Source organism: Rattus rattus, chromosome 12 (assembly GCF_011064425.1).
Source record: "Rattus rattus isolate New Zealand chromosome 12, Rrattus_CSIRO_v1, whole genome shotgun sequence".
Taxonomy (NCBI): Eukaryota; Metazoa; Chordata; class Mammalia; order Rodentia; family Muridae; genus Rattus; species Rattus rattus.
In genome coordinates, this window is record NC_046165.1 from 19,543,204 (window position 1) to 19,560,314 (window position 17,111).

Sequence of the window (17,111 nt, forward strand, 5' to 3'; positions counted from 1 at the left end):
AGAAATAGAAATTAAGTGCTATGTTAGATTGAAAGTGGCCCACACATATGAAAAAGTAAGATAGGAATTTTTCAAAAACGAAGATGAAGGGTTGGGGATTTGGCTCAGTGGTAGAGCGCTTGCCTAGGAAGCGCAAGGTCCTGGGTTCAGTCCCCAGCCCCGGGGGAAAAAAAAAAAAAACGAAGATGAAATCTTAAACTGATGCTTGGTAGCTGGGCTTCCTTGTATTTTAGGTTACTTCACTCAATCCTCAGCATCAATGAATGCTTTGTAAAAGGATCTTCCATCGGGGAGTGAGGCTCAGCCCGGGGACGGCTGGCTACCCCATGCAGGTGCTTTCCTTCAAGGGGTGCAGCGTGCCCTGTACTCAATCAACGGGAAAGACCCTAGAAAGGAGAGGAGGAAAGTGAACTCGGAAAACGACTTAGAAGGCTCAGTTAGCAAGCAAACTGTGTGTTTTGTTTATCAAAACGAGAAAAGCATAAAATACAACAAATACAAGAGGTAATAAAATAATAAACTTTATTTTTCCTTCATATGGGACAAATGGTCCTGAAGAGTTAGATGTCCTTTTTAATCAGTGTCACAATCAATTTTATATGTTCTTTATGGCTGTGTTAAATGTTTTTTTTATATGTAAGCAGTAATGCAATTTCCATCATCTTTAATATTGGCATTCATAAGCTAAGATAAAAACAAAAACGGCAAAAGTTAGGAAATGATTTGTAAGATGGCGAGCATTGTAGGTTCTGATGTAAAAGCAGATTCCAGTAGGAGTAATGCTAGCACACACTCACCACAGATGCCACACCCCACGGAGTAAGAGTAGCACACACTTATCACAGACACATCACACCTCCTGGAGTAACAGTAGCACACTCACCACAGACACGCACACCCCACGGAGTAACAGTAGCACACTGACCACAGACACGCACACCCCATGGAGTAACAGTAGCACACTCACCACAGACACGCACACCTCCTGGACTAACAGTAGCACACTGACCACAGACATGCACACCCCATGGAGTAACAGTAGCACACTGACCACAGACACGCACACCCCACGGAGTAACAGTAGCACACTGACCACAGACACACACACCCCACGGAGTAACAGTAGTACACTGACCACAGACATGCTGCCCCCCATGGAGTAATGCTAGCACACACTCACCACAGACAGGCCACACCCCACATCCATTCCATAGATACATTTTAACAACACAAAATTAGGTATTCTAAGTATCTCAATTCAGGTTGTATGTTGTTACAAATTAATCTTGCAATCACTAAACGAGGCACTATTAACAGAACAAGATTTTATTTGCTAAGCTTAACAGAGTAAACACTTAAAGAAAAAAATGATTACAGTAATACTGAAAGATACTTTTATTGGCTTTTGGAAAGACAAATGCAAATGAGAATATATTTGGTAAATTAATTTTTTAAATTGTCTTAGATGTAATAAATATAAGATCTAAAGCAATCTCTTCTTGTAAGAATTGTAAGGTGAGTAATCTTAAAATGTAAGGTTCTCATCTGAAAACCCCTAAAACTGGTGTGGCCCTAACTTGTTCTTTAAACAGCATTTGGTATACTCATACTTTCTTAAAGTTCATCCTAAACCACTCCATCTTTAATGAAGTTTATTTCTATGTATTTAGTTTACTTAATTTAAAATTAATGAAAAGATATCTAGACACAATTTAAGAAAAGAATGTAAAGAGCAACTTATGCATGGTTATTTACAGATTTCCTAAATAATATCATATTCAAAAATCTGACAAATTCTTTCTAATAATCATACTGCAAGTTTTAATAAACATCATATATAACAAAGAATATTTCGTGTGTGGAATTACTAGGTGAATCTAAGAGCCAGAAACTAAAGCATTTGACAAGATTAATAATGTAATTTTTATTATGCTAATGGTCAAGTCAGAAGCATTTACATGCTGGAAGACTGTTTAGTACTCAACTCTTCCAATTGTATCAAACACTGATTAACCAAGTAGGACTGGACTTTGCTGCTACAACTTTACAGATTCTTTCAAGTATATGCATACCCTTTAAACAGGCACATATGCAAATGTGCAAAATAAATTGAGATACTACAGAGAATTAAGGAATGAACAGACATGGCTTGTAGCATAAACCACCCTGTCATTTAATTCCGACGCTCCACCCCTCACTACATCTGCTTCTGCGCTCAGTAGTCTATCCTAGCGAAGGTGTAGGTTTACAGACGACTTGGACATTTCACATTGGTGTAAGAGAGGAATGTTGGGTTGACGCCACCTAGAGACAAAAGAAAAGAAGTCATCTTTAAAGTACTAAGTTATACTTGTAATTATAATACAATAAAAACACATTTTGCAACTACATTTCACTAACTGTATAAGAGTCTTTGGATGAAGATAGTAATGTGCTTCTCACATTTTTCTCAAAGACAAAACCTCTATAAAAGACTGTCATGTAGTCTATGATATTTATATTATAACTGACTCAGAAAAACTACTAAATGATCACACTACTCAGGGAAGTGTTCACTTATCAATTTTTTTTTTTTGCCTTTTATTTTACTGTTAATTCTGTCAAATCCTCGGTGCCACTATTCACAAAAACATTCTAACAATTAAAAAGAAAATTTATTATCTTTTGGGAGTAGGGAATATTAAGGAATACTTAAACGAATACTTTCATATAATCCGGAAATACATTTTACATAGACATTATATTTACATGTGTGTTCTTCGTCAGAAATAATGGTATTCTTTTTATTTTTAAATTTTTAATTAAACATAATTATATCATTTTACTCTTCCTTTTTCCTCTCTCACATAAGTCCCTCTTGGAACCAAGGTCTCTTTCTCTTTAACTGTTACCATTATGTGTGTGCGTGTGTGCGTGCATGTGTGCATGTGTGCGTGCGTGCATGCGTGCAATACACCCTGCACAATCCATCTAGTGTTACTTACATGTATACAATTCAAGGCTGACCACCTGGTACTGAATAACCCATTAGGAGGCTCATCCCTGGGAAAACTATTTCACCCAATCTCAGCATTCCTTGGTTGCCTATAGCTTTTGTCTATGGGTGAGACTCTTACAGTAAGTCACATAAGCTGTAAGTGTAAGCAGTCACGTCATAAACCACATAGGTTACTTACAGGAAGGAGTATAATCTCTCGGTAGCTATAGTGGATTGGATTGAGGCCTCAGACGCATGTTGATAGCATGTTGTGTTGTGTACACAGAATAGGCACACACCTTCTGCTACAGTACATCACCTCTAGTTACATGCAACACTTAATTCAACTTAAAGGCTACACAAACGATCGTTACACAGAATTGTTTTTGAACAGTGGCAAGGGAAATGTACAGAATCAGTATGGACGTAATTCTTTGTCAAATATTTAAAAATCCATGGCTGGTTAAGCAAATAGAAATAGAACCCATAAATACCAAGAATAAGTGAAGAAATGGTGCCATTATACGAACAGACTCCTTGGCTGTTTAATAAATGCTGACTGCACCATGACTTCCAAAAACTCCCCAGGTAACTCGAGTTCTCTCCACTCATTTCCTTCTCCTCTTATTATGGGACAAAGGGTTTCTCAGTTGCAAATCTGTGGTCCTTCTATTTTCTCACCAGATGACCTTATGGATCTGCATTACTTTTTCAGAATTTCCATCCTCACTATGTAAGTATTTTGTTAGAAAAATTATGCTTTTTAAAGTCTTCAAGTTTTGTGCTACCAATCACTTCAAATGTGCTGTGGCAAATCACTAAAGAGGAGTTGAAAAGTAGGATTTAAGTCTCTCTGAGGAGAGTGGTGCACCCCTTAACCCCAGTATTTAGGAAGTCCCAGGTTAATGCAAGCCAGAACTACACAGCACAAGCCTGTCTCAAAGACCAAGGGCGGAGGGGAAAGGGCCTGCTTGTTCCACATGCAAGGCTCTGGGCTCGAGCCCGGCACCACAATCAATCAATCAATCAATAAATAAAGCTTTTGATTATGATTTTGTATTTTAAAATTTAAATTCATGAAATTCCACTTAAAATGTTTTATCTAAATTATCTAAAAAGGTCAGCAATTTATTAAATTTCAATAAACTATTAACAGTACAGCCATAATAAATATACTAAGTAAAACTAAGAGGTACACATTAAATATTTAATATGTGTCTGGAAAATAGGACTAGATTATGACTAAAGAAACATCACATTAGCATTTCTCACCTCTAGAGAAGGAAGAAGTATCTTGTTCTGTGCGCAGCTGCCATACTTTCAGACATGTTTCTGACCTTTAGGTAATTAACAAATCCTCTGAAGAAAAGGAGCAGGCCTGGGAAGAATGAAATGACAGACACATCCTTACCACCGTAAGGGAGCACGACAGAGCAGGCAAGCATAATCCCATCCCTTCCCTCAAGGAGCTCAACCTGCAGAGTCCATGTATCCTACAGCACATCCTGAACTACAATGGTAACCACCATGATAAAACACACTATGTCTTTCAATTTCTTAATCCTAACTGTAACGAAATTAAAGCAAATGTAAGATATAAACCAAAACCACACAGGGAGCGTGAGCAGTGACAACTTACACGGCCAAGTCCGTCCATCTCACAGGAGTCACTCCTACACCGCCTGCCTTTTATTACTTTCCAATGACTCTAATGCTGGGCAAATGAAGGCGGTTGTTGTAAAAAATGAGTGTACACAGATGTTAACGGTGAGGTGAGCACACACTGCCTGTAACACAGTCTAGAGAGGTGAGCACACACTGCCTGTAACACAGTCTAGAGAGGTGAGCACACACTGCCTGTAACACAGTCTAGAGAGGTGAGCACACACTGCTTGTAACAACAGTCTAGAGAGAAGTGAGCACACACTGCTTGTAACAACAGTCTAGAGAGAAGTGAGCACACTGATTGTAACAACAGTCTAGAGAGAAGTGAGCACACTGATTGTAACAACAGTCTAGAGAGAAGTGAGCACACACTGCCTGTAACAACAGTCTAGAGAGGTGAGCACACACTGCCTGTAACAACAGTCTAGAGAGGTGAGCACACACTGCCTGTAACAACAGTCTAGAGAGGTGAGCACACACTGCTTGTAACAACAGTCTAGAGAGAAGTGAGCACACACTGCTTGTAACAACAGTCTAGAGAGAAGGTGAGCACACTGATTGTAACAACAGTCTAGAGAGAAGTGAGCACACACTGCTTGTAACAACAGTCTAGAGAGAAGTGAGCACACTGCCTGTAACAACAGTCTAGAGAGAAGTGAGCACACACTGCTTGTAACAACAGTCTAGAGAGAAGTGAGCACACTGCCTGTAACAACAGTCTAGAGAGAAGTGAGCACACACTGCTTGTAACAACAGTCTAGAGAGAAGTGAGCACACACTGCTTGTAACAACAGTCTAGAGAGAAGTGAGCACACACTGCCTGTAACAACAGTCTAGAGAGAAGTGAGCACACACTGCCTGTAACAACAGTCTAGAGAGAAGTGAGCACACACTGCCTGTAACAACAGTCTAGAGAGGTGAGCACACTGCTTGTAACAACAGTCTAGAGAGAAGTGAGCACACACTGCTTGTAACAGTCTAGATAAGACAGACACACACAGTGACTAGGTGAAGCATTAGATTTCCGCTAAGTCTAGTCCCACTTGCTATCATACACAAGTCTCTCCATCTGTGATCCCGTCTCTCCAAAGTCTACCCTCATTCCCTACCAGATGCAAGGCAACAGCATAAACACTATTTTCATTTTTTAAATACAAAAGCACTATTGAAAAGCAGCAGACATGTGGTAAGATCCCTTCTTTTGTCCATGGTGGCTGGCTCTTGGTTTGCTCTCCTTAGGCATTTTCTAACGCCAATTCCTTCCTAAAGCCCACCCAGAGGCTCCTAGACTAGCATGCTACCGGTATTCAGCATTGTTTTAAGTATGTGACAGCACCATCGTAGTGCTGATGAAGTCTGCATACTCCTGTCAGCCTTGGCTCTGCGGTGGACCCAGGATCACCAGTGGCACTCTGCCCCACAGTTACCTTCCTCCAACCGCACTCACCCTTATAAATGGGCATCAAAAGCAAATACACACAAGTATGTTTAAACGCTTCACAGAACTCATAGGGCTTTTGTTTTCAACTTTTAAATAAGAGACTGGATAGAAAGCAAAGAATTCAAGAAGTAAGGACACAATTAGCACTATATAAACCCATCTTAACCCTTATATAATTGTGACTCCCCAACCTAGTTACAACAAGAACATAACTTTACCATAATATTACACTAGAAATTTAGTGACCTTAGCTGGCTACCAATAATATATTTCCCAAACAACCTTCAAAGCACAACGGCCCGACTAAGAACCTACAGAGAAGACTGCTACCTACTGAGACCTAAAAGAATTAAAGTGAGTCCCAACAGTCAAGACATTTGAAATATGGGTCACGAGTAGAATATGATGCTAAAATTAACTCCACCTACTCCTGAAAACCCACAGATGTCACCAACATAATAAAAACTGTGCCTTGCTGCGGAGACAACTACGCAGAAGTGCTGTGATCACTGGCCATAGAGCCGTTCCCTGCACTGTGGGTTAATGATTAAGGAAAGGCACATTTCAAAAGCACAGGTTTCTGTGATCCAAAAACAAGAAGACAGCATTGCATGCAGAAACCCTCCTACATGCTACATTGTCATTAAAATTATGCACGTGTGTTTCCTGAGATAATTCATAAAGTAACTATTTTAATTAGGTAGAAACTTCCAACTCTGTAGCACTTACTTATCGTCCGAGCACCTCTGTCCCCTCTGTTGCTAAGGAGCTAAGTGGGGGCAAACCTTTACACTAGGGAATTAGTTCTGCACACTAGGAAGGAACACAACTTACTTGCACTTTATAATTTTAGGACTAGCAGTTAAACTGAGTAATAAGTAACACTATTTTAAACTGTATGCCTTAAGGAGGAACGCTGCTCTGGGCTCAGTCAGAGAAGATGCACGGACCCTCAGGAGACTGGAGGCCCCAGGGAAGCTAGAGGTCTGAGGGGAGGGGACGTCCTCAGGAGACGGGGCAGGGAGAAGGTATGGGATCTGGAATGTAAATCTGGAGTATAAAAAATAAAAGATTAAATAAAAAGGGTTACAAAAAAATAAACTTACCAAGTACAAGAAATATCCACCAAAGCCAATATTGTCCATTGAAATAGCCAGTAAAATAGTCAGAAAACTATGGGGCAAACATAAATATATTAATCATATTTGTATAACTAAATTTGGATATTTGTATTATCCTAGGTTTCAGAATAAATTATCTCTTTAAATAATCATTAATGCTTAAAAATAGCATATAAAAACAGCACAAAAGGAAAGGGCAGGAATAATACTTAATGGTGAAAAAATTCTTATGCGATTGTAAACTTCCGTAAAGTACTTTATAAACAAAACCTCCAAACTGCTTGCAAAAAGATAAATGCCTAAATGTTATCTATTGGAATCAAACTTTTTTTTTCATTGAAAAGTCAGTTTCTTATGCACTCCCAAAGCCACAGCCACATCCCAAATGGGCCAGAGCCACCTGCTGCTTTGGGTATTAACACAAAAGCCACAGTAGGTTAATCTTATCAGATGGGGATGTTCTGGTGACCTCTAAAATGGAGAGTTTTTGACCTTCTGTTACACCCCCTACTGTTAATCACTGCCGAAAATACTAGGCACATAAAGACCCCCCAACTCATTAGAAACTTTTTATTTTCAAACTAGATGCCTGACATTCAGCTCCCAACAGTAAGTGGAGAATAGCTAAATGAGCCTCGAAGTGGCATTGCAGCAGTGGTTACTGCCGGCCATGTTGTGTGAGGTGGGCCTTCAGCAGGCAGCCTCACAGCAGAGAGCACAGGGCCTTCTCTAGAGCAGACACTGCACTCTCAGAGCCTGGAAGTCCATCAGTGCAGCATTCTTAACAGGTTATGGGTAATTCACACTGCATCTTAAAGTGCCTCAAAATAATTACTTTTAAGTGTTTCAGATAACATATTCTAAAAGTTACAAACAAAGAAGATTGTTTTAATTGATTTCTTTCTACTGATTTCCAAATTGAATCCAATTTACCTAAAAATTGTGAAAAAAGGTAGAATGATGCTTGAATCTGAAATTAACTAAAAGCATTTCCAACGATTTGTTGGTAATTTCTATAAGAGCTTAAAAATCTACAGCTTTGGTAATAGTAAAACTACAAATTATACATGGTGTTGCAACTTGGGAAGCATATAAATCAAGATTATCAAAACATGTCTTTAAAACCTCTGAAGTACTTTCTTTGGAAGAATTTTAAATTAATCAAGAGCTATTACCTATGGTCTACGCTAAGAGTTTTAAAGATTCACAAGATTTTGAATATCCCAGCCTTTGGAACATCTAAACCACCATTGCTGCAGACTACCACATATAAGACACACAATGAGAAAACGATAACTGAAAACCCACTTTATATTCAAGAGAAGTTTCCTAAGAGTCTTAGAAGCTGTGGGAAACAAAAAAGGAAAGGCCCACAACTCTATTTTCAGCACTCCACATGTTACCTGACACTCAGCAAGCAGAATGCCAATGAGAGTGAGGTTCTAAAACCCCCAGGGTACAGGCCATACCGGATGGACGGACTTCCTTTCTGTGTACCAGGACTCACGCTAGCAAAGCATCAACTTAGGAAACTTTAAACAGTAGGTTTGAATTGTTTGCTATGTTCTGTATTTCAATGAGAAATTCCATTTGAGTAATAGCAACAGTTCTAATACAGCTAAGTCTGAACAAACGTAACTCAACTCTTTTCAGTTTCTCCAGCAAGAAAATCTGCAAGAGGATTGTAGCTTTGTCACTGTGTATATACACCGTCTAGCTGATTTAAGCTCATGGTAGAAACTCACAGGACATCATCTGAAGTAAATTTAAAACAAAAAACTATCAGAGGACAGTTCTCGTAATGGTTCAACCATCAATCATGTTATAATAGACCCCAAAAGATTAACAGTCAGAAACCTACAGTCTGATATGTACCAGTGTAGGAGCTGTGAAAAGAATCAAAGCTCAAAACAAAGTTTTCAAAACAAAGAATCAAAACAAGTTCAAAACTAATAAAAATATCATTCTGAGTATTAATATTTGTATAATGGCTACTTTAATAAATTATACTTGTTAATAAATTAATAAAACATCTGAAGCATTTAACAGAAACAAACATTTAGACCTGTGATTCTTTTTTTTTTTTTTCTTTTCTTTTTTTATTGGATAGTCTAGGTACTTACATTTCAATTGTTATCCCCTTTCCGATTTCCCCTCTCCCATTCCCCTCTCCATTCTTGTATGAGGATGCTCCCCCTCGCACCCACCCACATCACAACCTTGGAATTCCCCTACACTGGGGAAAGAAGCCTTCACAGGACCAGGGACTTCTCCTCCTATCGATGCCAGACACCTTTGTGACATATGTGTCTGGAGCCACGGGCCCCTCCATGTGTACTCTTTGGTTGGTGGTTTAGTTGCTAGGAGTTCTGGGGGCGGGGGGTCTGGTTGGGTGATGGCATTTTTGTTCCCACTATGAGATTGCAAACCCCTTCAGCTTCTTCAGTACTCTCTCAACTCCTCCACAGGGCTCCCAGTGCTCAGTCTGACCGTTAGCTGCAAGTATCTTAATCTTTATCAGTCAGGCTGTGGCAGAGCACTTCTTGCCATCAGCAATAGTGATTGGGTTTGGTGGCAGCAAATAGGATGGATCCCCAAGTGGGGCAGTCACTGGATGGCCTTTCCTTCTGTCTCTGCTCCACTGTTTGTTGCTGTATTTCTTCCCATAAGTATTTTTGTTCCTCCTTCTAAGGAGGACTGATACATCCACATTTTGGTCACCCTTCTTCTTAAGCTTCATATGGTCTGTATCTTGTATCTTGGGTATTCAAGCTTTTGGGCTAATATCCACTTATCAGTGAGTGCATATCATGTGTATTCTTTGTGACTGGGTTACCTCATTAAGGATATTTTCTAGTTCCATCAATTTGCCTATGAATTTCATGAATTCATTGTTTTTAATAGCTGAGTAGTACTCCATTGTGCAAATGTATCACATTTGTTGTATCCATCCCTCTATAGAAGGGCATCTGGGTTCTTTCCTGTTTCTGTCTATTACAAATAAGGCTGCTATGAACATAGCGGAGCATGTGTCCTTATTATATGTTGGAGCACCTTTTGGTTATATGCCCAGGAGTGGTAGACCTGTGATTCTATTGACAACTTTAGCCAAGATTTAGCTCTTTCAATCAGAAAGCAATGTCTAAGTACTGATTATTTGTATAATTTACATACTCTAGTAATTGTATAACATTTAAGATTCTGTGAACAGACTTGTGATCTCGGTTTCATCACACACAGAACTGCTCTTACAGTATGCTTCCGTGCTCCTCCCAGGTGTAGTGGACAGGAGTGAGTATCCGTATGCCTCTATGGATAAACGTGGTTTTGCCACGTCTGGCTTGTCTTTGTGATTACACACTTTACTCATCTGACTTTTCTTAAAGCCTCAGAGTATAAACTCAGACACTGAATGACGCTGGTTACTGCATTAAGACTTTAGTCCTCCTCATTTTCAGGCTCCATTCTCCCAGCCCACTGGCTTTAGAGTGGTAGACAGACAGCTTCGCACACAACATGACACAATGAATAAAGCTACCCTTGATCACCCTTCTAGGTCCATCCTTGAAAAACCCAGGAGAGACTGCAGAAATGGCTCACTATGTAAAGACACTTGTCACCAAGTCTAATGAACTTGAAAATCCATATGGTAGAAGGTAAGGAGGAAACCATCGAGATGCTCACCCTGACAATAAGGATCCATTTGATCAGTGAGAGGCCAAATCCACAGATAGCACCGTATCTTCCAGCTATGGTATTGGTGATACAGAAGGATAAACAGAATCCAAGCCAGTTGAATATGAATGCCACTGCAAATAACAGAAATATGATTTAAGGTCATAATTCCTACACAAATAAAGAGAAACATAGTAATAACAATACTTCATTCACTGCTAGAATGAAACCACTTTACTTTAACTCTATACGTGGGCTGCCCTTAGAGACCGCGCAGTTTGCTGTCTGCAGATCTATCAGTTACTAAGCAAATAAACTTCACCCCATGGGTCATCGCCGAAGTCAGGATAGGAGCTCAAACGGCAGGGCAGGCCATGATGCAGAGGCCATGGAGGGTGCAGCTTGCTTCCCAGCTTCCTTCCGCACGGCTCTCTCCTCCTGCTTCCTTACAGAACTCAGGAGCACATGGGCTAGGCCCTCCCCTACTGATCACTAATTAAGAAAATGGCCTACAGGCTGATCTTATTCTGGGATGTTCTTAATTAAGGTTCCTTCTTCTCAAATAACTTTGGATTGTATCAAGTAGCCATAAATCCAGCATATTCTACAAGTCGCAATTTACATTTCAAAACGGTCCTTCTGGTTTTCCTTTTTGTTCCTGTTGTTTAAGTTTCAAGAACATTGATTTCTCTTTCAGTTTCCCTGAATGATCTGGGTAACAACTGGAATGTCTCATTCTGACACACAGAACACAAATGGCTAAGCCTTGAGGGAGAAGTTTTCTCCAAAACCCACATTTTAAAGCACTAGCATTCCAAGTCACTTCCAAGTGGGTCAATTATTTATTGGATCAAATCTAGAGTTGAATTAACTGACAAGCAACTCCTATTCTATTCACTTAAAATGTTTTTAAGAGGCACTTGATACTACCTGAATGAGATTACTTCTAATATTCTTACTAACCATTCGGAGATACACACATTTCTTCCCTTTTAATTTCTGTACATGAAATGTAATTATGTCATTAAATTTAATTGTAAATCTTTTCGAACATGACATGAGTTAAGAAGCAAAAAGATAAATGTTGTAACTAGAGGTCAAGAATTGAACCTATTAAAAATTTTTATTAAAAATCATATATTTTCTGTGATTTTGTTTGCACACATATAACGTGAAATGCTTAAGTGAGAGGTTCTATTAAAGCCAGTTTAAACATGTGGTATAAACCCAGTTGCAATCTGAAGAATAACCACTAGATGGTAGTAAGTACCAACAAATCTAGATTTATCAAAACAGGCTCTTGGGCTACCAAAAAAGTATTTTAACTACTGTGTGAAGCATTTATAAAACAGAAATAACTTGTAGAAATATAATTTCACAGAATTTTACTAAAATCTAGAAGTTTTGTACTAAATCCATGAATATATATTTTTATAAATCAAGATACTGTCACTGACCCAAAATAATCTAGCATATCTAAGTTACCAAACACTTACAACCTTTATAAGTATTTTTAAATCTAAAAGATACACATTAAATAAAGGCTACTGGACTGAAGAAATGATATATAAGTTCGGAATCAAATACTCGGAAACGAAAGCATGGCATTCCTATCATCTAAAGCTACTGACTACTTACACTAACGAGAGTACATTCATAGCCTTTCCAGTGGACATTTTTCTCTTTGGGGCATGTGTGCGCAGTGCACGTGTGTGTATACATACATCTGCTGAGGGATGTACACATGAACGTGTGAACACAGCAGTGGACGTGTTCCTCAGTTGCTATCCACTTTGCTGTGTCAGGGCCTCTCGTGTGAACCCACAGCTCCAAGGTCAGCTAGGCTGGCTGTGCGGCTTGCTCTGAGGACCCCTCACCTCCTCCTCCCAAGCCCTGGAATTACGGCAGCTGCCAGGCCTGCGGAGCGCGGGTTTAGGGCTCCAACCCTGTACATGGCAAGGACTTCACCCACTGGGCCAGTTGCAAGGCCCCAAGATTTCTTGAAAGATGTTAACAAAAAAGGAACTAATATTTAAGATATTCTTGATGTAAACAAAGTATGTGAAGAATTAGATTATTAATATACAAGTTTACGAGTTGAGTAAAAATTAAAGATTAAAAACTAATTAAAGATTAGTCACTAGGCTAACTAATAGTATTTTTAAAAAAGCAATAAGCGGTTATTTGTAACCAATGAATTCTCCGGCTTTTCATTGAGTCTACCTTATCCAATTAAAATTACAACGAAACAAACTTAGTATTTAAGTATCACGGGACTGGATAGCAACATAACTACACTTGAGTCTGAAGAGAAAAGTAAACTGCCTGCCACTTCTCCTCACTCATTCCCTCTGCTGCGTCCATGACATAAAGAAAAACAAGAAGCCTTTCAACTGGGAAAGACTTAAGCCAACCGCCAGACTAAAAAGCAGTTCAGCACACGAGCAGTGACTGTCTAGTTCTGATGTTGGGCGCATCTCTCTACGTAAGTAAACTTTCCCACTCATCTCCAGAATAAACCACACATAACCTAGTAAGTTTTCACTGAACACTGGGTGTAATACTGGTTTTTAGCCATTTAAACAATCTGCTGCATGCCTTAATATTTATCAAAGAATTTACTTCACACTAATCCTTGTGCTAGGAAATAACAAATACCGTGACACAGTCCCCCTCCCAGTTTAAATTTGCCTTGTAAGCCAATTTTGTATGATGTTAAAAATAGTCAGGAGTTTGGTCTTCTGATTGTTCCTCTTTTTAGATTTATACAACCATACCTGTGACACTGCTTTGGGCTTACAGGATTTTCCCTTCTCCAACACTTCTGGCTTAAGGCCACTGAGAAAGAAGTCTTTTGTGTACAAAGCGGAAATGCAGAGTTCACTGTATATACACCGACAGCCCTAGATGGGGTCAGCAATATTTCTTTTAAATTCTCAGTCTGCCCTTTCCCCTGTAATCAACCATAACGGCTGCAATCAAAATTACCTAACAAATGCTTAAGTGATTTACACTTTAAATGAGGTATACTCATGTTAGCAGTATTTTAAATATGTAATATTTCTTTAAAGTAACAGGAAAAGGTCACTTACTGAAAAAGGCCAGCATGAAAATGCCATCATTGCCTACTCTGAGCTGCTCCACATCACTGAAGTCATCCCTGGGTGGACACTCTTCCTCTTGGTTCTGTAAAATACCAAAACATTGCACGAAAATAATTACAACTTCTCACCTTCCAGTTAAGAGTTAGAACGTCAGTAACACTAATGCTCTCAAGCGGTCCTACCAATAAGACATTAGCAAGCATTACTTTAGCGAAGGTGATGCTGAGAATATCTTTAAAGCAAACACTAAAGAGGTAAGCTGAGGGCTGGGAGATGGCTCAGTCAGTACAAGCGCAAACACAGAGTCGGGATGCCCAGACCCACACTGAAAAGCACGGCACTGTACCATGAATGGTGCCATAGCTACCGCAGTAGTGGGACACACGGGCAGCTTCTAAAGCTCACTGGCTGGCCAATCAGGTTAAACTGATCAGGTTTTGGTTCAGTGAGAGCCTGTCTCAAAAAAGAAAGGTAAAGAAGGATAGACAGAGGGAAAGGGAGGGAGGAAGGAAAACATCTTCAGGAAACTGATAAGAAGCTGGCAGACGTGAACTACTGAATAGACGACAAGCGGGAAACAGGAGTGCTCATAACCAAGGATGGAATGTAAATTTGTACAGCCTCTGGTTAGTAAGAAGACAGTTTTTATTAAAAATAAAAATGTCTATGCCCTCGGATCCATCAATCTTGATTCTTGAAATAAACTGTATACATGTATATATTACCACTTCTAAGAAATAAAGCATTAAAAATTCCTTGTAGTGATGGTATCAATGAGAAAGAGCAGACTGGACGCACTTTAATTAATACAGAAATGGCGACTGCCTTTTTCTGGACACCTACACAGTGGAAAGCTCCGAAGTAGAGTGGACTCTCCCAGCAGAGCAATAGAGGGGGCGGGGTAGTGTTCTTAACAGCCATGGCAGAACCAGGATCCCTAGTAACACAGTGGGACGTTCACCTGGTCCCTGCTGTTGCCCTGTGGGGCCTGGCGCTTAATGACCAGCAAGAGCGAGACCACTGCCACTGCTGCGAACGGTAAAGCCTTTCTCTCTGACCCAACGGAACTTCCTCCTTTCCAAAATCCTGGAAACTGACAAACTGGTATGTTGGCAAGCTGCATGTGTTAAAATTCAAGTCAGTTCTTGATAGTTTATAAGATATATATCCTATTCAGCATTAAAGTGTTCAAGTAAATTTAAACAAATTTTTAATATCTTGTTTTCACTACTCTAATAATCTCTAAAATATACTGAGTAAAATACTGTTTGAATAGTATACCTTTTCTTAAAAACAATATACTGACACAAATGCTCACAAATGTAAAGAGTTCTAAAATTACTTACAAAACCTGTTATCACGGAGGCCTCTAAGATTTAAGAAATGTTACTGCACAAGATTCTGCTTCCTTAGCCCTGGGCCTATCAGGTCACAAACAACCGCACAAGCTCTTCCAGAGTCCACGCCTCCATCGGACGGAATGAGACAAGACAATAAAGACCAACCGGGGTCATTTACAAAGAGAGTAAAAGGTGTAAACGCATGGACAGAGGGAAAAAACAAAACATAAATGGCATATCAGGGATGGGAGACAAGGGAAGAGAAAAGCAAGGACTTGGAGGAAATAAGACAGCAACAGCCTTGATGATCAACCACAGAGAAGAGGGCCAGGGAGAGCAGAGAGCGCAGCGCACACGGGGTCTGCAGAGGGAGAGCAGAGAGCGCAGCGAGCATGGGTCCGCAGGAAAAAGAAGAGTTTTCTGGGTAGCGCTCTCGGAATGAAGAGGCAGTGGCTCTGCCTGAGACTGGAAGCTGGGAATGAGAGCCGCATGGTGGACGTGAGCTCTAACAGGCCAGAGCTGAGGCCTGTGTGACTTACTCTTTGAGGTGCGTCTGCTGCTGCAGCGGCCAGGGCAGCAGCTTTAGCCTTTTCAGCCTCATCGTATGTCGGGAGAGAGGTAGCGACGCTGTACGGAGGGGGCACAGGGTAAAACTCACTGTACACGTCAGCATCTGAAGAGAAAGATGAAAAACGACCATTAAAACCATTTAATGTGATTTGATAGTCACGATCATGCTTTAGTAACTTATAATATGACACTAAAGACTACCATTGCTCCTGTAGGTCTGTAGTATAAACCTATAGTATATAACACAAAACGCTGTTAGCAAACACTGTATAGTCTTCCATTTGTCCCACATTGACTATAAGAAGGATGGGGAAATACCATCTAAAGGACGGTTCCAACTCAGAGCAAACCACCTCCCGACCGAGAGGTTTGCACAGTACTGACTTTACAGGCTTCCTGTTTGCACATGAGGATAAAGCTCGGCCGTGCACTCTCCTTCAGCTGTGTACTCTTGGTATCCAACCAGACTTGGCAATGAATGACGTATGGGCTCAGCCATCCTTCTGATCCGAAACTGGGAATTTGACAGGGATTTTGGACAGGAGGTGAGATTACCACGGTGTGTAACGACTTGTGTGCTCTCGGGTCCGCACAGCACTCACCCCTTACTGTCTCACAGCCAAGCCCATCAAAGCAAAGGTGGCAAAACGTAGTAATGACCTCAGCCACACAGCGCTGACCACATAAAGGCTCTCCCCTCGCACATCAATGCCAGCGACTCTGACCTGGCAGTGAAGTGATGAACAAGTTCCAGTCACACAGCAGGGCTGCCCAGAGTCCCTACTCTTAAGAGCACTGTTCTCTTTGATAATCTGAGGACTTTCCACTTTCATCCAGTTTTCCCAATATCCACACAGTTCTTTAGAGCTCTCTTTTAGTTAACAGTTTCTATCTCTGATTTTTAAAGCTTTTGTGAGAAATGGCCTCCAAAATTATAGTAAAATAGTAAGTATAAACTGCTCATTTTAAAAATAAAAGTACAGACTATATATATTTTCAATATAATTAGTGGAAGTCAAGTTCAGCATGAACTGATGACATTTACAGTAGAATTGTGATTATGGAATATGTAGATTCTAAAAGCAATGTTGAACATTGTAAAATAGAGAATTTTCTCTAGCTATAACTATAGTATTTTGATATTTTCTATACTAATACTTTTTTCTATATTAAAATTTTGTGAATCTCAATATAAAGTTTTTATTTTAGTATTAAATT

At 39.9% G+C, this 17,111-nt stretch overlaps 1 protein-coding gene and 1 long non-coding RNA gene across 2 annotated transcripts in view; both read right to left on the reverse strand.

The window, feature by feature from the left end:
• Positions 1–505: 505 nt before the first annotated feature.
• LOC116913536 lies at positions 506–1,131 on the reverse strand. The gene is made up of 2 exons (XR_004389628.1): positions 1,025–1,131; positions 506–856 (listed from the first exon to the last, which is right to left on the reverse strand). It is a non-coding gene; the product is annotated as an uncharacterized LOC116913536 (long non-coding RNA).
• A 179-nt stretch (positions 1,132–1,310) lies between these two features.
• Positions 1,311–17,111, reverse strand: part of Ndfip2 (Nedd4 family interacting protein 2) — a 46,663-nt gene continuing 30,862 nt past the window's right edge. Inside the window, exons 3-8 of the mRNA XM_032917480.1 lie at positions 15,863–15,996; positions 13,972–14,065; positions 10,889–11,013; positions 7,190–7,256; positions 4,250–4,355; positions 1,311–2,304 (exon numbers count right to left, since the gene is read on the reverse strand). Coding sequence (XP_032773371.1) covers positions 4,252–4,355; positions 7,190–7,256; positions 10,889–11,013; positions 13,972–14,065; positions 15,863–15,996 — 524 coding nt within the window. The 3' untranslated portion in view covers positions 1,311–2,304; positions 4,250–4,251. The remainder of the gene's footprint in view (positions 2,305–4,249; positions 4,356–7,189; positions 7,257–10,888; positions 11,014–13,971; positions 14,066–15,862; positions 15,997–17,111) is intronic.